The sequence below is a fragment of the Neocloeon triangulifer genome, unplaced genomic scaffold (genome assembly GCF_031216515.1).
Source record: "Neocloeon triangulifer isolate White Clay Creek 2 clone unplaced genomic scaffold, ASM3121651v1 ptg000011l, whole genome shotgun sequence".
NCBI classification, from domain to species: domain Eukaryota; kingdom Metazoa; phylum Arthropoda; class Insecta; order Ephemeroptera; family Baetidae; genus Neocloeon; species Neocloeon triangulifer.
In genome coordinates, this window is record NW_026775553.1 from 714,702 (window position 1) to 737,870 (window position 23,169).

At 40.1% G+C, this 23,169-nt stretch overlaps 1 protein-coding gene across 1 annotated transcript in view; it reads right to left on the bottom strand.

The window, feature by feature from the left end:
- Positions 1 to 23,169, bottom strand: part of LOC132196062 (ubiquitin carboxyl-terminal hydrolase 48-like) — a 46,254-nt gene that overhangs the window by 9,575 nt on the left and 13,510 nt on the right. Inside the window, exons 15-19 of the mRNA XM_059618452.1 lie at positions 21,841 to 21,963; positions 19,277 to 19,395; positions 10,338 to 10,444; positions 9,392 to 9,508; positions 7,241 to 7,375 (exon numbers count right to left, since the gene is read on the bottom strand). Of these exons, the coding sequence (XP_059474435.1) occupies positions 7,241 to 7,375; positions 9,392 to 9,508; positions 10,338 to 10,444; positions 19,277 to 19,395; positions 21,841 to 21,963 (601 nt within the window). The remainder of the gene's footprint in view (positions 1 to 7,240; positions 7,376 to 9,391; positions 9,509 to 10,337; positions 10,445 to 19,276; positions 19,396 to 21,840; positions 21,964 to 23,169) is intronic.

Genomic DNA, 23,169 nt, shown 5'->3' on the forward strand with positions numbered 1-23,169 from the left:
CAAATTTGTCACGTCGCCCCGCGCATTAAACATCTTGAGGAATAATATAATAATATTCAAGAAACTCTGCTCCTGCGGGGGTTGCAAGGGTTATTATATTAACAACTGGCGCGGACGTGCGGGTGTAATTTACTCGGAAACAATTCACCGCACTGGCTGTGTGTTTCGGTTAATGAAAATTATAGTTAGTCGCAAAAGTGCAGAAAAGGCAGCGAGCGTGTCTTCGATACAAAATTAAATAAATAAAAAGCAAAGCGTAAACAGCGACCGGGTAATTTGGAAGCGGGAAAAAAAACGGGGACAAGAAATAGGCATAAAGCACGCGCTCCGTCGCCATAAAAACCGCGTCTGGCTGCGCTCACAGCCGATTTCGTCCGCTCGCATTCCTCGAGACACGCTTTTTGCTCGCTTGTTTATCACCAAATTTTGTTAATCTTGGTAAAACGGCGAGCAAATTTTGTTTCGATGTCATTGGAAATTTGTTATTTATCGTCTTTTTCAAACGCCAAATCCAATGCAATATGCAAAGTGCATCATAAATATTATGAGCAGCAAGAAAGAACAAACAAGTTTTTTACTCGTCAATCTCAGATCATCGAACCAGAATTATTTTTTTTAGGTTTTTTCTTGGCAGGCGGATATAGAGATAAATTTTAAATCTAAATATTGCAAATTTCAGGCCAAGAAAAGGATTTATGATAAAATTAAGTTTACTTCACTTTGGGTGGTTCGAATATCAGAGAAACGATTCTTAAGAAAAGATTCTCGTGCAAGGATTCTCCAGGAACGTTTCTGCCTATAAAATTCAAGAATCGTTCCTGGAGAATCCTTGCGCGAGAATCTTTTCTTGAGAATCGTTTCTCCGGAATCTTCTCTCGAGGATCATTTTGAGAATCGTTACTCTGATATTAGGACCCACCCTTCATCTCAGCTGATAATTTCACCATTTTAGATTATTTCTTAATAATTTTTTTTAAAATATTGAATAAATCCACTTAATCTCAGCTGCAAATTTGCAAAATTTAAAAGGTTGAGATTTCTTTATAATTTTTAAAAATAAGGATAGATATTCTACATATCGTTCTAAATATATTGTGTTCAAATGAATTAAAGTTTCAATAAATTACTATTTCAAATTTTTAATGTATTTATGCCTAATTTTGATTATGAAGTAATTGTGATGTGACATTATCGTGCATTTAATATTGAATTGAATCAAATTTGATTTTAATATGACGAAAATAATTGAAAGATTTAGGGAAAATTTTCAAGGCACTATGGGAGCTCTCGTCGGAAAATGATTTCTCGCGAGACTTTGCGCGCAAATTAACATTGTGCACGCGGCGGGGTGGTTTGGCTTTAATAACGCGGATGCTGCACGTAGCGAGCGTTGAGGTCACACACACTCGGGACAAAAACGGCGCATCACAACTAATGACACAGAGCCCGGCCCGGCGGGGCAACATCGCAGCATGAACGGCTCCAGCTCTTGATGGCGAATTTCGTGTAAGGAAAATCGCGGCAAAAAACTGCAGCATGGCGAGCGAGCGAGCGAACGAACGAGCGAGCAGAGGCAGGCAGCTCGAGCACGGCAAAAAGTGCTCGGCAACTCAACGTTTGCACGCGGCGGCAACCAAGAGAGAGCGAGGGAGAGAGAGAAGAGCATCACATACAATGCTATCATCAGAAACACACACACACACAAACACACACAAGCGGACCCGCCGCCGAGAGAGAGCTAATGACCAGCGACTGGAGGCTGCTGGTGCTGTGTCCGGGGGAGAAATTAATTAATTGAACATCGGAGTAATGCGAGAGTGGGTGCCAAACGAGGAAAAAGTACACACACACACACACACACACACACACACACACACACACACACACACACTGATGATTCCTCACAAATTGATATCTTGATATAGAGATGGCCAAATTGATTTCGGCTCTAATCGTTATTGCTTGTAATTGTGAATAAGAAATGTTTGTTGTTTTCAGCAGAATACAGATTTTTACAATTATTTTGATGCAATTTTTATGAATTTATAATTAAATTTTCCAATATTCATTGCTCAACCAAGACAAACCAAAACATTATGATGGAAAATGAAAAAAATATCCCATTTATTGATTAATTTGATGCAAAATCTGAATCTGGAATTTAATTTCTTTTAGTCCTAATTTCTAATTATCGTGTTTTATTTCAAATAAATCTGAATGCAAAAACTACGAAACACTTAAAATATAATAAATATTCTTGCCCGTTTTTTCAGAGCCTCTTCTTATTCATTCATATGCTTTTGAAGTTGGTATGAATGGCTGTATAATTATTCCTACTCTTTTTGCCTCAATTGCATCCTCCAATTGAAGTTAAAAGAGTGATTTCAAAGTTAAATTAAGTGCGAAGCTCATACACCACCGAGTTATAATACACTCGGTGGGCGTAAAAAATGGAGCGTTGCCGCAAACTGACAAAAAACTTCTCCCTTCGAGCAGAGCGTTCAAGATTCATTCAAGAATTTCCAAAGCAAAAGAGCGAGAGAGAAAAAGCGAATGCAAATAAAAAAGCGAAGCGACGTCACCTTTGCGAGGTACTCGAGCATCACCTTTTTTTCCTCAAAGGGCCTGAAGGAAGGTACGGCGGCTCCGGAGAGAAAGAAGTGAAGTTTTTTTACACGCGCAGTCACACTTCCAGCGTGCAGCTCCCGACTTTTAACGCCGACGGCCACTGACCTCTTAAAATTCATTATTTGTCTTTTTTCCTCCGCACTTGTTTTAAACTCAATGATCGATGTTGAATTCAGGTAGCCAAAGGTTTTTGTTCTATTTATCTTTGATAACGCACGAAATAAATAATTAGTGTGTAATTTGAGGCAGCCAAGCGGCAAATGAAGCGAATTGCTGCGGTCCAGACGAGCAGAAAAAGTCTTTAATTAACTGCACAATGAGTTATCGGGGAGATGAGCGAGGCAATTCACATTTACATGGCGGCGCTGATCTCGCTGGTAAAAAAGTTAATTGCATTTTTCCCAAACACAAAAGCGGCCCAAGTGACTGTTGAAAATCATCGGCTGTGCTTAAAGCTGCCTCAACTCATGCGTGCAATTGATTTAGATCCAGCTTCCGTTCAAGCTTTATTTTCCAACAAAAATGACACTTTTTCTCAACCTCCGTGATTTCTGTACAAGTAAAAACTTCTGAAACCTTTTCCTATACGTCCTATAGGAAGGTAGTATAGGATTAATCTAATTTTTATTACGTCAACTGATACCTATTGATTTTATTTACTTTCATTAATGGGGTGATATGAACGTGATTTAGCGAAATTTTGATAAATTTTGGTTTGGAAAACAATTGAAAATTTCCCAAAGGAACAATGCTAAATTTTGAAAATTCAGCTCTCCCAATGACCTACAAATAAATGCTAATTAAGTAAAAAATTACATACTATCAAAATTAATTGAGCCTTTTTTTAAAAAAGGCTCTCCTGTGAGATTTTTATTCAAGCTATAAAATTAAAGCTTTTGAAGGTTTCTAAAAGTATTTTTAATTGAGACAAATTTAATTTTAAATTCTTTGTTGAATATCAAATAAAAATCCTTAAATAAATTTGAATTTTTAATGTAAAAAATAGCTTTCAAGGCGCTCTTGAAATAATTATTTTCTTATTTAACTTGCTAATTTTGTACCTTGTCCTTACAGTTTCCTTTCGTAATAAAATTTAATCAATTTAAAATATTTTTATCTGTAAACATCCAAAAATATTTTCAGCGGAAATATAATTCAAGTTATCTTAAAAGAAGGCGGACAAAATAAAGACTTGTTCAAGACTAGTTTAAGATAACATTGAGAATTGAGAGATTGGACGCGGCTGCACATTTGCATCCATCAGCGCGAGAGTGAATTAAAGCGGCTGAAACAACAGCCGGGCCCATTCATTTTTCCAAATTTCAGATAATGAATGCGCGAGCGGAACACTATCCAGAGAGAGAACTAATTGTAAGAGAAGAAGCGAGTGCATTATAAAGTCATAATGTTGCGTGCAGCGAAATAATTCGGCTGCTTAATGGCTCAAATACGCTGCAGATGCAAAAGTCGCAGCGAAGGCACAACACACCCCTCGCCCTATAAATCATTGCAAAGGCTCGACGCCTTTTCCTTTTATCCGCGAGCATGCGAATTCATCTACGTCAGTTTCACGTCTTATCTGGCCGAGCCGGCAAAGTGGCCCAATCGCCTGCACATCTATTATTTTATATCTCTCTCTCATTCTCTCCAAAGAGCGAGCGAAGACTAATTTTATTTGTTTTCTCACTCGGGATCGGGCAATCTAATAAATCCATCAAATCACTCTCGCGCTGTATCATTTTTCCATCGCTGCACGTCCTGTCGGGAAATTGCTACTTACGCCGGCGTTGATGGCGCTCATTTGTCAAAAGTGTAGAGCGCGCCTGGATTATAGTCAAAATTCTGACGGTGAAATGAGTTTTTTTTTATCAATTCGAAAAGGATCATTGAACTGTAGACTTGAAAATTCCAAATTATTATGAAAAACAAAAAATTTTATCTCAATTTTTAGTAATTTTCTTTCTCTGAATTTTAATTATCACCAATTATGGAATTTAATCAAAATTCTTCACTTTTCTCTTGGTTGAACTTCTGCAGAAATTATCATTTTATGATAAGTAGTCACTTTCCAAGCTTGGTGGATTTAGAAAATTATTCGGCACTTGCGCAATAGTAATTTATTACACATGCATGTTGACCTGTCATTAAAGGTGCCAAAATTCGCTTGGTCCAGCGGCGAAGTTGGCTTTTTTTAAATTAAATAACAGCGACATGCTAATCGAGAGTTTCAATTTGCGTTGGAATTCTCGCGACGGCGATAAAAGCAGCTTCGATGCAAATGAAAGGAAAAAGCTGCTACTCCATCACCCGATGCTTTTAATGCGCCCGGGCAATAAACTTTCCATTTGCGGCGCGCGTACCAAGAAAACCAATTTCGTATAAATACGACGACGGAATCAAAGGGTTTGAAATTTTATTTGTCCGCTTCTGGCGAATTATGAATTATTCAAATCGGCGTAAAAAAGCGCATCAATCACGAGGCTAATGATTTGCGCCGCACCATAACAAATGGAAGCATAAACGTAATTAGATTGGCAGCGAGATAAGCCATCAACGAGACTGACTGAGAGAGCAAATAGTGCAGATTGTAATGGCATTGTCTAGCGAGAAAGAGACCACCAAGTGGCTCTGCGGCGTAATTATAATAAAATTAGCCTCGCATCCTTGGCGATTCGCGCTCAACAAATTGCCTCGCTTTTAATGAATCAAAGTCATTAGCCCTATCAGATGGCAGCACCGGCACCGAAAATCGGCTACCTGAAGAAGAAAATAAAAATGAAAATGCTCGCTTCGGGCCGTGGCCTTGATGCTCTCTCACTTTGTATCAAAGCCTAATTACACGCGCACGGAGCGCGGGGCAGAGAAAACTCTCGCTCGGAAAAATGAAAATATAATAATTACTGTTTAATCGCGGCGCATTAATCTCCGAGGAGGGGAAGAAAAGCTGTGGAAATTTACGAGCGGGATTAAACACATTTTTCGGCCCTCTTACCAAAACCGACCAACACTTGTTTGTGCGTCAGCCAAGCAAACATGTACGAAAAAGTCGTCGGATAATCTCTTTCGCAATGCAGGCATTTGGCCGAGCCAAACGAAATTCTTTTGAAGTCAGCAAACACAATTTCCAACTGCGGCCACCATTAACAATTCATTTTCGCGAAACAAACACACACACAATTTATTCACAAAACCAACCAAAATTAACAGACTCGTACGCAGGGAAATTTCATTTGTAATTTCTAAATGTTCCAAAGGCAAGAGAAAATAAATTGTATACATCTTTTTTTAAATGGTTATGGATTAAAAAAGTTTACCAACTTAATTTTCCCATCGATTTAATTTTCAAATTGAAACTTATTTATCAACTTTTTAATTGAATAACTAATTTTTTTTTTTAATTACAATCGCAATTGAAGCCAAAGTAATAAGTTGAAACCACCGTTTGTGGGAAAGTTTCTTTTTCGGCTCCACACGGCCCATTAAAATAAATATTTCGCAATTCACGCAGCGGAATTCCACAAAGATGCAGACTGATGATTAAGCTCGAGTGTTTACTCGCGGCGTATATTTCATTTTTCATTACGACACGCACCGGGAATAAATAATAAAAATCCAAGCGCCAAAAGCCGCTTTCTTTGCTCAAAACGCGCGCAAATAAAAATTGAATTTAACAAGGTGTATAATCAAGTTATAAACTCATTGATTTATGCGCGCTCGTGAAGCGGACATAATAATAATGTGGCGCATATTTTCGATAGTGGTCGGTGCGAGAGGTCATCCCGGCTCCCTTTCAAAGAAAGCCATCCATTGCGCCGGGTGATTGATTTGTATAGATTGAGAAATCACACCGGCCCGACCATTAATCAGCTCACACGAGAGAGAGCAAAAGGGTTCAAACGTGAGCGAGCCTCACAGACTTGTAATAACGTTTTTCCCGCCGGCAGATCTGATTAGAGCGCTCCTCTTTTCCTCCCATCAATTTTGTCGTGCCAAGACGCCATTAGTCTTACTGAAACTCGGTGCAAAATAAATTTAAATCTGAAAGGTCACAAATTTCCAAGAAACGATTTTGTGAAAATTCCAAAGCGTTGCAAATCGGATAAAAAACTTGAGCTTTTGGTCACTGGTGGCGCTGAGATCGCTGCCTTTGTGATCGCAGCGCCACCAAAGACCAAAATCCCAAGTTTTTTGTGTGAGAAAAAGCCGATTTATGTTTTTACGGTTTTGAATTTTGGAATCTTTCATAATAAAGAACAATTAAAATGCGTTGAGTTGGTCTTCAATCAGAAGAGTGACGTGTAATTAAGTTTTGGTGTTAATTATTTGGCCCAAAACTGTCTTGGTCGAAACGAATGGTCCTATTAATAATTTGACCCTTGCTCAGGAAGTTAGATAAGTTGCAGCGCCACTAAATCTGCCAGACAATAAAGAGCAAAAGGCGGCGGCGCAGCAAAAGGCAATTAGCAGCATTTGCATATTTATCGCGGCGCTGATAACGATTGTTCTCGAGATCTGCCTTGAATAACTCTTTGTTAAGCCCTCGCGCACGCCAGACGCAGCCGATTTATTTGCACGCCCCCTCCCTTGACAACAAAACAACAAAAAGGCTCACCTTGAGCAGAATGGTCGTGTCCTGGCTGATCTCGTACTCGCGCAGGGTCCTGTCCAGCTCGTCCAGGGCGCGGCCGTCCTGCGAGAAGAGGTGCAGGTCGCTGAAGCACGAGCCGTTGTCCAGCTTCTTCATGATCTAAAGGGAAAAAGGGCAAATTGAGTGACGCGTCAAAACAAACGCGCGGAAATTGCGAAAAGCGTGTGGCGGGTAAAAATGGTTTTCGTTGTCAGAATCAAAGTGTCCCGCAGGGCTTGCGGCCACTCTTGACACCTCCAGACAAATGCGCCCAGCAACCTTGAGCACGATTCCCTGCACAAGACAAACGAGCTTTCCGAGACGCGGGGAAAAAGCTCAAAATGTGTTTATTTACGCAAAATATACGAAACAACAATGAAAAATCAAGTGCGAATAAATTTTTAGTGACAACTTATTCAGAGGACTTAATTTTCTTTCAGAAAAATTATAGCTTTAGCTTTTTATTATTTATCACAGATAAAAATCTCTGGTTTACAATCAAAGTTTCTTTCTTGGAATGAAATTTTTTTTATCGTTTCTTCAATGCATTGAAATTATATTCCAAAACCTTCATAGACTTTAAAACCATTCTTTTTTCAAATGCTTCAAGTTTGAGTGGAATACAATAAAACTTCTTCAATTTGACTCAAATATGACAAAAAAGCCTTATTTTTTTAGAAATTAACTCTTGGGAAAAGATTATTTTTTAACCGTTCTATAGCTATAAATAAAAAACAATTAAATAATTGAAAATAAAATAAATATTTTCAAAATAGCTTGTTTTACAATAAATTCCAAAATTTGAACTCAATGAGATAAAAAACATGGCGCATCTTTAGGTTATCTCGTTTTTTTTTTAGGTTTAATTAAATCGAAAAAAATTAGTTTAATTCTCTCAGAAACTTTAAAAATGTAAAAACCACGTTTTTTTTCTTTCAAACTTCAATTGAACTTTTCTGAAAAATTAGCACGGCGATTCTGTTACAAGTGGACAATTAATTAAATTCTTGATTTTACAATTTTCAACGTTTCGATTTCCGAGAACAATCTGTGGGCAGCGAATGCAGGTGCAAACAGATTAAAAGCAAGCTCGTCTCTCTCTCGGTGTTTTACGAGCGCATGAAATATGAGAGAAACGATGAAACGCGCACCTCCCGGTGAGGCCGACACGATTCGCGCGCGTTCAACATGTGTCGCCGCGCAATTATTATCGTCGTGATATGTTAATGCGCCGCTCCGAATTAATTGGCGGCGATTTTTCAGCCTCTTTTTAAATCCAAGTGATTTCGGCCGAAATAACAAATGGACTTTTTCCCCGGAGCGAACTACTTTTTGCCTCGGAGAATTAACATTCTGAGCCATTCATGCTCGTCGGTTGTAATAATATTTACGGCCGCAACTCTATCCGCTTAAACTACCACACAGTCCGTCCTATTCAAGCGCACCAAGACGCTTTTTGCCGCCGCGCCATGTTATCTGGATTAATAATGTACACGTTGTGTTTTTGCCGTATTCATCAAGCCCTGGACACACGGCGCACGGACCAACGCTAAATATTAACTTTTTGCAGCGACGCGCAGAGAAAAGTAACCTGCTTTTTCTACCTTGGCGGCACAACAGGCTCGCTTAATCATAACAGACGCGCGGGGAATCGCAATCGCTCTCTCCATATTCAGACTTCAGACGAGCCAAACGAACTCTTCCAGTTTTGAACGATTAACAACTGCCGAGACCGAAAAGCCGGTTGAGGGGATTAAAGGTAGGCAACGTGCACGACACACGCGCCTTGCCAATTGTATACCCTCTCAAAACCAACTTTCAATGATAAGGAAAAAATTGAACTTGCCAACACTAATTAAATAAAAAAACAGATTTTTTATACGGTAATTTGAATGAAATTAATAAATTGAAAGGATTCCGCATTCGGAATTGTGTAGAAAGTTGGTATGCAAAAAAAAAACTTCCATTTACGATGGGCAGAGCGGCGATGCGAGTTGTTTTTTTTGCGAGAGACGGCCGCAGGTAGAATGAGTAATACCAGGTGCATATATTGGCCGATTTTTTGCCTCGCCGCAGCTGCCGGTTTCATACTCATATATTTGTTTCCATAAACCGTTTGGCTTTTATTGCTTTTACCTCCTTTTTGACGGTCCTGATCGAGTCGGCCGCGCTCACTTTGATGTCAAAGTCGACTTTGTGTCTGCGCCTCCGCGATCGGCCTGGGTCACTCGGAGCAGATTTGCTCGCGGACATCTGCGAATAAAAGTCGGAATTATTATTTCAAATGGATATGCAAAACGGTCTGTAAACAAAAATACTTTTTCTAGATTTATTTCTCGGTGTAAACTAAATGCTTTGATTAGATCGAATGGATATTATAGAAATGCAGGTTGAGCAGAGTCATTGACCGGCCGGGGGTTGAAATTTATCAGCTGGGGAGAGACGGCCGGAGAGCGAGAGAGAGACAAAGGAGATGAAGAATTTCTTTTTTGTGCGGCGGAATCTATTTAATGGAGAGACGCCGAGTTGTCGTCTTATTCTGAGCTGTGCTCACCCCTCGGGGGTTTCTTCCTGCGGCCGGCGTCTCCAGCTTCCCTACAGGCGCCACTTCCAAACGTACAAAGCTGCAATGAACGAACGCACAACCAAACAAACACACACGCATTTATTGTGCTGAACGAGCGCCAAACGAAATAAAACGAATTCAACTCTGCGAATAAAGAAAAGTTTGGAGTTAATAAAGCAATGCGCGTGGCCCGCGGCGCTGCTGCGTTTGTTACTATTTATGAATGGCGCGCGGCGTGTGTAATTTCGGTGTCACGACAACCACCTTAATAAATAATTATATCGGATTCCCCACGCCCCGTCGGCCGCTCTCTGTGATATGCATGTAATTATTTCAAAGCTACCGGACAATAAGGGCCGCGGGCGAGTCGAAAAACAGATCACACGGACTCGCTGGCGATAAATCACGATCGCGCCGCGCTACTAATTTGAACGAGTAAATCAAGCGCCTCTGATATTTATGTCTCTCCTGCGCAGCCGGTCTTACGTGGGCTGTTTTTAATTTTTAATTGCTCACCTTCTTGGGCGACAGGTCGCTTTCGACCCTCCTGATGTGGACGTACGAGTTCTCGTAGTTGAAGTTGATGTTCTTCTTCCGGTTCACCAGGCACTCGATGCACATTTCTGAAACAAAAATTCAAATCTTTGACTCTGTTTCCATTAGCAGAATTATAAGTCGGAGGAGACAAAAGTCTTGTTGACAGGCGCGTATATAATGCAATCAACAGAGCAGAGAACGTTTTAAATGATGCTAAGCGGATTAACCCCTTTAATGTGGCCGCGCGCGCTTCTTGCGCTGCCTTTCTTCGGCCTCTCTTTTTGCTCCTTATATTTCGTCTGGCGCGGCGGCGGCGGCGGCGCTTAAGTCCGTTTCTTTGTCACAAAAGAGAAGCTTTCGAGTTTCGCAGAAATATAATTATTAATAATGGAATTTAAGCGCGCAATGCGATGACGGAATGTGAAATTCTGCTAATTAAGACGAAATGAGCTTAAACAACTTTTGTCAAGAAATTTCGCTGCCGTTTTTCTGCTGGCAATTATTTCGTCGGGCGCAGGCAGGATTTGCGCTTGAATAACTCGGCTCAAGATGCATATTACGTGTTTATTTTGAGGCGTGTATCATTAGCTCGGAATTAACCGCATCAACATTGTATAACCGAGAGGCCATTTTTTGCTCAAAATGCAGCGTTTCGTGCGGACAAGGTTTAATACTACAATGACCGCCAATCACGAGGGAATCATCTTGACAAAAAGAAAAAAGTAGGGGAAAAAACTCTAGAGCATAAAATACTGGATAAAAAAATTTATATTTCAAAATCAGGGCGTTTTATACAATTTAAAGAGAGGCTTTTGCGAAAAATTTAATGCCCATTTCTCTTTTCATATCAGTTCCAAGGAGAATTAAAGTCAATGAGAGAACTGAATTTTTGAAAATTTGCAAAAATGATTTATAACTCAATATTGTCCCGGCTAAAAAAAATTAAAAATATTCCAAATCACTTACAAATCGCCCCAATTGAGATGGAAATATTAAATCAACAAAAATTTAAATTGAACTTATGCGAAAAAATTGAGAATTTTTTAATTTCAGTGTAGAAATCAAAAGCTCCTCAGTAAATGTTATTATTTTTTTAATAATTAATCACTTAAAACCCAAGAATGATGATTTTTTTATAACTATTAGAATAATAAATAAATTATTTACGCTAATCATCACTTTTTACCCACATTCTTGTTGCCACTTGTATTGAAAAGAAGAAGTGCGGGCAACGAAACGACTTGTCTTTGTATTTGGTTTCCTTGACTTTTTGCAAGCGAATGAATTGCGAAAGGGCAGCTCGGTCGGCGCCTGTGTCGCGAGGGAGAAGATTCAAGTCTCGTTTTGCGATCGTCAAGCGCGCAGGCTGCAGATCTGGCACTCGGCGCATAGAAAACTTCCCTATGAAGGAAGACATCAGTTGTGCAAAAGTATATGGGAGGTGGATTTATACGTGGCTCGGCGGGCTGAACATGGTGTAATAAATGAATCGTCAGCCCCATGTTAGATTAATGGTGTTGGAACAGAAAGAAGTGATAAATATCGTGTGTGTGGGGAGCGAGGAAAGAGCGGCGGCGGCGGCCCAAAAGCGAAAAGGAAAGCGTCTGTGCATCGGTATTAATTGGCCTCGGCCTGCACAGCCAGGATTACCGGCGCGAAAACAAAAAAGGAATTTTTCCGCCACCCCTGCATGCGCAGCGCAAATGACCCTTTTATATTAATTCCATACTTTCAACAAACAATTTGCGCATTTTTCATGCCTTCTTTTCTCCTGCTAAGCCTCGAATTTATTTTTAATCTCATTGTAAGCGGGATTTTTAATTTGTCCGCGATTCACGTGAAAACCTTTTTGCAACTTTTTTATTTCCGCAGAGCAGAAAAAGTTTGGCCGTGCACACGCACATTAGGTTTTGGTACGTATCTATAAGAAATGAAGGCTGACACAAAGTTTTGTCACTTGTCATGACGAGAGAAGGAGACGCGACGTTTATGAGATATGGCAGCGCCACAACTACGAGACAGCTCTCTCTGTACAACGTTTACGGCCAATTTTCCTAACAAGATTCGCTTCCATGCACTTTTGCTCTACTTGTCTGCTCCACTTTTTTCGTAACAAATAAAAATATGATAAATTTTTAATAGAATGACAAGTTAAAACACATTTAATTTGCTTTAAAATGGGTTTTTTTGTTATTAAAATGATTATTAAAATTCGAAAAATGTTTCAAACAAAATTTTCAGGAAATTGAAGTTCGCACACTTTTTGTATTTATCATTTTCATTTTCTTCTAAAACTAACGCAACAAAAGTTATAAGAGCGGAAATGTTGAAAAATGGCCGATGATACAAATATTTGAATTTTTGGCACTAAAAATTGTCTTATTTAATTAAGTTTTGAAGCTTTTGAAACCTAATTAAATTTCCTATCTATTGTAATTAATCTCTAGTCTGTTCATGGAATAGAAAAATTGCTACAAAAAAAGTTACAAACGTACCTTTTTACATAAAAAAAAAATGCCTGCTAATTAATTGACGGTGAAAATTTCAGCTGGCTTGGATTTTGTTCTGATTGAAACTTTTCATTCCTGGATCAATTGAAAACTGTAAATAAACAAAAAATGAAATGGAAGATGGAATTTTACACAAATACATAAAACACACAGACGACGATACAAGAGAGAAAAAGTTAAGTGGATTGGCGATGGTGTGACAGCGCGCAGGGCTGTTACAAAAATTGCCTGCATTTGTATCTTGTCAGGCTTTTCATTTCATTAGAGTGGAGCCAAGAAGAGAGGCCGTCGCAACAATGCATTAATCTGATCGCCGCCGAGCTGTTTATGTTTTGATTTTCAGCCCTCAAATTCAACTTGTCATGCTCATAAATCTTGCAGCGCGCGTGCATTATTAATTTATGACCGGCGCATTACGGCCGAATCTTTTTTCACCACGTCTAATCCTTTTCTTCGCCGTCCAAAATTAATTTATAATGACCATTAGCGTAATCCGTCGCTGCCTCTCGGACAATAATAGTCTTAAGAGGGCGCGCGCATTGTTTTCGGTGGCGGACTGACCGGCCTGCAAAGTTACACATCATCGTGACGAGAGAGGGATGAGAGGGGTGGCTGGTCGCCGCGTATCGTAATTAAGGGGTGCAGCGCGCTTAGGGTGTACATTTTTACTTACATGCAAATGAGCTTCGGAAAACGCGCGCAATCATCACTGCAGCTCGTCCCTCTCCGGCGGAAAAGCAGACGCTTTGCAGCCACGAGAGCGAATTAAAACAAACGGAATTTCCGCGAGACGCACCAAATTTATGGATCAAAACATTATTCTGTTTTAAATTAAAACGGACAGACGAGTAAAGAGAAAGTATCATTGCTAATGATCCAGAAATTTAAAAAAAGGAAATACGGGAAATTTATAGTTTCGGCAAAGTACAAAGAAAATTAAAACAAATTTATTATTGGTTTAATAAATCAATGGATTTCATTGGAATTAAAAAAGAATGAATTTTATTTTGCGCACGAAACAAAGTCCCGGAGGAAAGAAAGCGCAGAGGCGATCCTTAATTCTTTCGAAGAATTTATTTATTTTCCTGCACCCTTGCGACTCTTGCAGATCATCAGTGAAACAAGTCAAAGGCGGAACTGAGCTTGACATTCCCTCTCGGTAATTACGGGTGCCGCAATCTATGGCGACTTTTCCGTAGAATCGATACAATCCCCTGCTTGATGCGCGCACTTGTCGTTGAGAACTCGCACTCGTGTCCAATTAAACCCGATTCAAAGCAGGTCGGTCACTCGCATCGCTTTAATTGATGGTCGCGGCGGCAACCTCGGCACTAATTGCTACACCCAAAATCACCAAATTAATTGAAGGTTTTCGAGCGCCCGTTTTATCGCGAATGAATGCATAAATTTTTGAGCGAATTTATTGCGGTGCCTCTGCACTTGTATAATTATACGGAGATAAAAAGATAAAAGTTAACAAATAGCCGCGCACGAGCAGAAATTACAATAATAAATGTTATTAGACAAGGCCGCGCAGAAGCCGTTTAATCATACAAATGGAGTGCGCAGATAAATCTAAGCTGAGAGGCAAGAGAAAAAGGCCCAGAGCTAGCGACCCCCTTGCCAGTGCATCTGCTAGACTTGCTCGATCCGTCCGTGTGAACGACTTTAAACGGGGCAACGGGGGTCGTAATACATAATGAGCGCAGTAAAAAGAACGTAAAATCGCGACTCAGGAGCAACAAATTACTCTCATAATAATAATTACTCCGAAGTGAAGCAATTAAATCTTTTTTTATTGCGCGATATCTTCATTTCGCTGCGCAATTCTCTATTATTAATATTATTTTATGGTACTGAAGTAAAAAAGAACTGCTGTGCGATGGAAACTAAGATAATTTCTTTCTCATTCTAATATTGTATAAAATTCACAATCAAAGTTTATTGGTCTTTATTCAGAAGGATCGGTAAATTTTGAGTATATTGAAAAAGCACTATGTGAAGATTCCTAACCATTTCACAAGAAAAGGAATTCGCGCCAAAAATATGGGATAATTTCGTCATTTTGGTCTAAAAACTTCGGATTTTGGTCACTGGTGGCGCAGAGATCACTAGTTTTATCACGGCGCTGTGCGATCGCAGCGCCACCAAATACCAAAATCTGAAGTTTTTTACCAAACTGACGAAAAAATACCCCTGCAACTTAGTTCTCATATTTTTCTATAATTACTCAAATTAGGTTTCCTTTTGGAATTTTCAGATTGTGGTTTTTCAAGGTATACTTGAAATTTAGCGACCAAATACAATTCATTACATTCAAGAAAAAAGTTTTGAAATTAGGTCAGCGCTGAAAAGTGCGGTGGAGGCGCAGTTAGCAAGGAAAGTTATGGCCTTCTTAATGCACTGGGCCGAGGCGACATTTATTTATCTAATGCACCCATTCTGCGGCGCTCTCGGAAACACGTAAGCACGAGGACGAGACGTAAAGGAGGAAAGACCGGTGCTGGTGGCTGAGGCGGAGGAGAGAGCATTCTGGAGCCGATATTATTAAACTTTTGACCCCACGCTAGCTGTTGTCCGCCGCTCGCACTAAAGACGGAGGTAATAAATTGCTCTCTCTTCTCTTTCAACAACTTAATCACGCGCATTTGCATCTACACAAAAGCTTTTAATATGCGAGCGAGAGCAAATCACTTTAAGTGTTTGACCAGTTTTAAGTGCGCGGCCAACATGCAAACCATCTATCACTGCTGTCCGAGGCAGGAACGCTCCTTAAAGAGTGCGTTTCACACCCTGTTTACACGCCTTGCAACTCGAGCGTGCGCCAAGGGTCGGCCGCTCCGTAGTAATTTGATCTTAACGATGAAATATTGTTAATTTCAAAATGCCCGGACGCGATTAATTAGAATATTGCGCATACGAGTTTTTGTCTTGGGCCGGCGAGCGAGCGAGGAATCGAAAGCCGAGTGTTTTAGTCAGATTTGTGTGTGTTCGGCGGGAGCAATTAACGCCTCTTGCGGGTGCGGAAAGAAGGCGAAGGGCGAGTTAATTTACGAGCGGCAATAACACGCGCGCGCGGACCCCATTCTTGCGGGGTGAAATAAGAAAAGCTTCTTCTTTAATCTGCATACCAAGTCTCCCTCTGGAAATTAGTGCAAAAATTTAAGACGCTTGTAATTTAGTCGCGAGTGTACCGACGAGGATTTAATTCACTCCCGCAATTGCCGAGAGCGGCTCTTCGCCTGGAATGCAATCGAGGCTGTCTCTGGCCAGGACGTGGAATTTGCCCACCGAGCGTGAAATTTACTTCCCAAGTCCTGCACTAAATTCTTGAGGCCAAGCACTTTGCATTTCAATTGTATTCTCAATAAATTGCAATAGCAATTTTAAAAAAAAATTAATAAAAACGAACTTAATTCATGGATTATACCAGGAATCAAATGCATTTTGTCCTTTGCAACCTTATAAAAATTTAAAATCTATATTTAAAAAACAAAACATTTAATTGAAATGTAGTATTTTGGCATTATAAAAATTTCAGTTCAAACTATTTAACGGCTGAGAGGAAATTTATATATGAATCGGCATTTTAATGTTCACCTCATTTTTCAACACATCCGCATTGATAACTTTTATACTTTTTGAATTTAGAAGAAAATGTTGAATACATAAAGTGTGCAAAATTAAATTTTCTATAAGTTTTGTTTGAACCATTTTTTTACTACAATGTTTTTCAAAAGAGCTTGAGCTGAAAAATCAATAAAACATTGACAACATTAAAATCAAACTTAATGGCACCAAAAATTAACAGACTTAAGCAAACTTGGTAAGTTTTTTAAAGCCAATTAAATTTCCTATCTATTGACGTTGGTTTTGTGTTTGGAAAAGAAAAAGAAAAAAATACTACAAACAATAAAATACCTTTCAAAGGTATTTGTATTTACGGCAGTGAAAACTTACTTGGAAATTGCGTCTCAAATTTCAGACTGGCACGAATTTATTCCTGGAATAAATTTAATGATCTTGAAAAAAGTATATGTTGTGTAATTTAAGTCAAGAGTTTCGATTAAAAAAAGACTGATCCGACCAAAATCGAGAGCAGCTTGTTCTGCTTTTGCGGATCTTGGCAGTTTCCGGTCAAATTTATCACTGCAGGTCGTCGGAACTGCAGACGCAAATTTCCTTGCGCGCCTCTGATGGGCGAGGAGATTTACGGAGATTGATTGAAAACGATATTCGGCGCTCGCTCTGCAGTGCGAGGAATTGACGGACCATTTGAGCCATCCATGTCATCAGAGCCGAGAAACACATTCGCCGCCCCCTCTTTATTGCATAGCTGAACGCACCGATTCCTTTTTAAGTAGCTCCCCGCATATTATTGATTTTATCATTTTTACACACCCGCACTTTTTTGCACCGAAACCGGCGCGGCATACGCTTCAGATCGTTTTCATTCACGCCGCAAGATTTGTAAAGTATCGTGAACGCCCGCTTCTTTTTTTAATACATTTTTGTTGATGCTCGTCGAGGCGTGCGATTCAAATTCATTAAGAGGCGCCCTTGCTCTTCCGAGACAAATTCAATATTTAATCGGTGTACAAAGTCAGTCGGCCAAAACTCGGCGGCAAATTCATGTTCCCCTTATATGCACAAAAAAAGTTAATGAACAGACGACGGAGGCGGCTCGGAACTCCGCGCCAAGAGAGTGAAAAGAACAATAGCAAAGGCAATCTCCAAGATATGGCTCTCAAGAGGGTGGCTGCGCGCAGATAGCAGCGTCGGGGGCAGTTAGCACAACAAGTCAAACTTTATCTCCTATAAATGGAAATTCGCTTTTTGCGTCCGCGCAATTCGATTTGTGCGGTTAAAAGAAACTCCGAATGCAAAATTTAGATTTTTTTTTATGAAATTTCCGGTGCTCGCACCTGAATCAAAAGCAGCGAAATTTGATTTGATTGGGCGGTGAAATTCGCATCTCGTCAAGATCAAAGGGACTTTTTGCGCGCGCGATATTTATTTATTCAGCGAGCGAATTGAAAGGTTGTTTATTATTTATCTGGCTCGGTGGCAGCGGCGGCGGCGGCGCCAAGGGTGTTTTTTACCCTCTTTCGCAGCGAGGCGTTAAAAATTATGCTCGGGCGAAGAGGGAAAATATTATTACATAACTGCGTAAATATTTGCACGGGAGAGATGCTCGCTCAGCCGAGCTTGACAAACCGCTGCTCCTGCGGGAGAAGAGAACTCGCTCTCTCAATTATACCGACATATCTGATAAAAGGCATCAACTTTACACCTACACAGGACAAAGTGCCGCCTTTTCTGATTTATCCTTCCAGGGGGTGAAAGTGCGGACTGCTTTGAAATCAGGGTAAACAGGGCGCCGAGTGGCCAGGCTTTGGCTTTATCGCGCCACGGTCGGTTTTAAAATGAATGAGCCGGAAAAGATAAAGGCCGGACACTTTACAAATTCCCTTTTCTCCCCTTGCGCGCGGCAGGCTTAAGCATGTGGCTTAGCGACTTGACCGAAGGGCGGCGGCGGTGGACCTTGCTGACAAATAAGTGGCGTAAATCTGTCACTCGGCCCAGAGTATGAGCAATGCCGCCGCGGTCCGGCATTAATCTCGGCGCCGATACCATCGCACGTTCCGTCGCCGCAGACAAAAGCAACTCCTCTATCAGGGCCGCATCGTACATCACTTGTACCCTCAAAACAGGAGGAAAGGATTAAAACGGGCAAACTTGGCAGTTTCTATTTCACGTCAGTAATCAAACGCAGCCTTCATGTTTATTTTAAATTAAAACAAAGAAATCATTGGGAAAACTAAATTTTTCAAATTCTTAATTAGTTTTTTTTAAATTGGCCTGACCAGAATTTATAAGAATTTAACTAAATCAAGTTCAAATGGTATAAAAATAAAATCAATAGGTCAGTCGGCATCAAAATGTGTCAGTGTAGATATCGTAGATTCTTGAACAATTTTAAAATAAATAAAAAATCTATTTATTCTTTTTTATTTTGTTGTTGTCGCAGTTTGAACGTAAAAGAAGTGCCACAAGAAATTACGAATATAAAAGTTGCGTGTCCAGCTCGTCGCAGAGATGGCAAAGTTTGTACACTTCCTGCGACACACAACGAAAGGAAAATAATTCCGAGCAGCCCCCCAAAAAGAGAGATTTGGCACAGCACGTGACGTCAGCCGGAGTTGGTGCGGAGAGAAGACGCGTTTTTTGCTGCTCGATTGTCAGCCGGCTCTGTTCTGTGTTCGCTCTACGCTTTTTGCCGTGCCAACTTTTGTTTCGGGGAGAGTTCAAGTTGCCGCACGGAGATTATTTTGTACCATTCTTGCAGCTCCAAAAAGCAGGGAATTTCCGAAGCTGCGTCAAAATTTTTCAAACCTTCAAACTCACCTGGAAAGACTTGGTCAGGTTCGGTGGCCGAGTGCGTCGATTGCAGCACAATCAGGTAATCGGAGCAAAAGTTTTTGATCAAGACTTCCCAGTCGGAGGGCTCGATCAGCACCCAGAAGCTGCAAAATGAGGAGCAAAGCGTTATTCTCAAATGAATTTGTTTTCAGAAAACGTATGTTTGAGGGGTTTTCAAAAGGAATGGATTCTGAAAATTTCCAATTCCCCCCTTTTTTTGGACATTTTAAAAATTTAGAGACAACTTTGAGCTTTAATTTATTTCAGTTTTTTTTTTCAATAAAAGGGAAAAAACTACAGCTTTGATGTGAACAGAGAAGTTGTTCGGTGTAAAAAATTGAGTATAGAAATGATATTTTTATCACCTTTGCAGTTGCAGATTTAAACACGTTTTAACTGTTTTTCAATGTTGAAATTTTTGGGTTCCAACAAAAAAAATTTCTCTTTTAACTTGTCAAACATGTGTTCCTGATGGCCCTGAGGGTGCTCATGGAAATGCCCTTATTAATTTTTAATAGAGCAGTAAATCAGGATCGAATTGTAATTGATCGAACGGCGGCAACACGCGGCGGCAGAAATCAAAGCTGATTGAATTTTGCATACGCGCGTAATTACAGGCGCGGAGCAGCTTGCTCGCCACATCTGACGACTAATTTGCATATTCGGGGTGATTGACAGGGCAATGCCAAAATAATTGTGTCCGCGGCGTCCAAATAAAACCGACACAGGGATCCAAATAAAATCTTAATTAAAAGTGGGGGAGCGAAAAATTCCTCTCGGTTTTTGTGCTGCCGAGTGCAGCGGAATGTTTGTTTGTGATCTTGCAAAAGCAATTAATCAGAGAAGCGCAAGAAATGGCCGGAAAAAGAGCGGTACAGTCCGAAGCAAATAAATAACAAGGCGATCGCTTCATGCGCGCGGCAATTAATTACATTCAAATCAAATTAAGGGCGCGCAAAAAGGCGCGGTCAAAGTGTGTGTTCTTGGAGAAAACCGAGTGAATCGAGTCGCCAATTCGGAAAGGAGCGCCGCGCGTTTTATTATTAATTGCCTCGGACTGTAGCGAGCGAGCAAACGAGGAGGGCAAAAACGGCTGCAGAATTCGGAGGCAATTACGTGCGATTAGGTACAGGCCGGGCTCGGCAAAAACACTTTTATCTCTCTCTGTGAATTCCGGTACATTTGATCTTGGCGCAGTTATCGTCCCTTTTCCAAATTGACCTCGCGTGTTGACCATCCCTTGGTCAGCGTGAACGGCAAACAACCAATTCTCGCATGACTTGAATTTCTAAATTAGCGCCCCATCGGCCGCAATGAGAGATGAATTTCACCCTTGCGGCTAAACTGCGATCGTAACAGATAATTAGGCCCGTTCAGAGTCCACGTGAGATCTCTCTTAATCATTCACGACATAACTAAACTACTGACGGCGCAAGAATAAATCGAGCATTTTAATTTTGGTTCCTATTTTGAAATTATTTCCAAGGGGGAATTTGTTTTAGGAAATCAACCATTTTCAGGTTCACATTAAATTTTAAGCTCTTAAAAAAATTATTAACCATCATTTGTTCTTCATGGTTATAACTTTGGGTTCCTCAAAATTCACGTCCGTAGCTAAAAACCGACAAAAAAAAATCCAACTATTAATGAAAACACTCTCAAAATAACGACCATTTCAGCTCCAATTGGTGGTCTCAGGGTTCAGAAATGTTAAAATAAACAAAATCGACTCATGTATGAATTCACCTCACGTGAAATTGGTAGCTTTTTAAACCTGTTTTTAAACTTTGGACGCGATTTGTGTGAAAACTAAAAATGCAACTAATCTGAAAATTGCAGATATCATGTAAATTTATACAAGCTACATTTTTTCCTATACCTGCAAGAGAATCAAACGGAACCATTAAACCATCATCCCAAAATTGGCCATTTTTCTAAAAAAATCATAAAATCACTTTTAAGTGACCTTGACCTTTGACCTACAGCTTTAGTGCCAGCAGAAACGTTGTTTGGCATGGAAAAATGAGTGTAGAGATGAAATTTTTACCATTCTAACATTTGTGGTTGTGGAGTTGTACACTTTTTAAATTATTCAAAATGTCCTGGAAAAACAGACAAGTCAAAATTATGGTAAAAAAACTTCTTTTTAAAAGGACTAAAACGTATTTGAAACTCCAAATGATTGATTTCCTAAAACAAATTGAGGGATAACAAGTGAGAAGGATGAAAAGAAGAGCGAAAAATGAAAAGTGGCGGCCGCAGCTGCCAAGTGATATTTTAAAGGCTGTCAATGGCGAGGGCGGAGTGTGTTAAATCTGCATAACGACGCGCTCACCGTTGTGCGGAGAGAGAGCAGTTTAAAGTGAATATAATAAGACATAATTGGGAATCGATAGGGACACAAGAGGGTGCATAGCAAATGTGGCTCGTATCTCGCGACGTCTGTTGTCCCCTCCCGAGCGCTGCTAATGATGGAGATTAATGTCCCATAACTCAAGTGCTGAGTGAGCTCTTAAAATACGCATCAAATTGAGAGATGCAAATCGCACCTTTTGTCGTCGGGCATGACATCGAAGGAGCCGTTCATGCCCAGGTCGACGTGCACCAACTGATGCTTGCACATCAGACCGCTGTTCTGGATCTCGGTCGGCGGGGCAACTTTGGTCGGGTTCCTGAAAACAAAAACAAGAGAAATTTTTGCATTTAAAAAAATCTTTGCAGGTTTTAAAACAAACAGCAGAATATATAATAAATTATCAGAGCGGGCGCGCCTGCCCGTTTTTAATTCGTTTTTGCCACAAAGGGGTTAAAAATATTATGACAAGAGAGAGGGTGAAGAAAAAACGGCGTAACACAGACAATAAAAATTATTATTCGGGCCGACGTTCCAAGGTATTTTTTGGTCGTCCGCGACTTTTTGTCCTTCTGCAGTAAATTTAAAATACGCGGCGCACGACAAATTCGGGGTGGAAAATGTGGACAAGAGCGATAAACACGCCGCGCCGACACCGGCCTTGGCGCGCGTGTAAAAATATTTTCTGCAGGCACAGATCATGTTCCCTCAGGGGATAATTCAAACAAAAAACCTTACAAACAGAGGAAAAGTTTGCACTGCGGCAAATAAAGGTATCAAACGCATATGCAAATCAAACACATTTTTTGTCCTTTTCAGAGTCCGCGGGATGGAAAAAAAGAACGTGGACGCGGAGACGGGGGAATTTTCCGCAGCAATTGTCGAGAGGATTGTTTGGAAAAGGAAGGCCGATGCTTTTAATGTCTCTCAACGATATTGGATGGCATCATTTTTTTTTCTCTCCGTCAATGGTCACTTTGAATTACACCGAGGAATAAACTTTACAGGAGGGTTATTCTAAAAATTGGAGAAAACTTCGAATGTATATTTATCAAAATTTGTAATAATAATAAATTTGCTATTTAGCAAAATGTATTATTTCTTCCACATTTTATAACAAAAACAGTTATAATTATATTTCTGCCAGAGATGCAATAGATTTACAAGCACCAAAATGATCCTGTTGATATTCTCCTTTGAATCGTGTACCACACTTGCCAAAATCATGTGCAAGTTCAGAGGTCACCAGGGTCAATGACCTGAAGTGACCTGGTCACCACGTGTGGTGCGTTTTCAGATGGGTCATGCCGAGACGGTTCCTTTTTTTTGATCAGGTATTTGAGGCTATCTTGGTCAGGAAAAAAGTTAGAGAGGCTAAAAGAAGTTTAAAAAAAATGGCTGGGAAAATATTTTAATCTTTTTATTTTCGTTTTAATTTAATAAAGAAAAACACCAACCAGGTTTGTACCCTTATGTAATGGAAAATTTCACTCTCTACAAAATGGTTATCTTGGAATGAAATAAT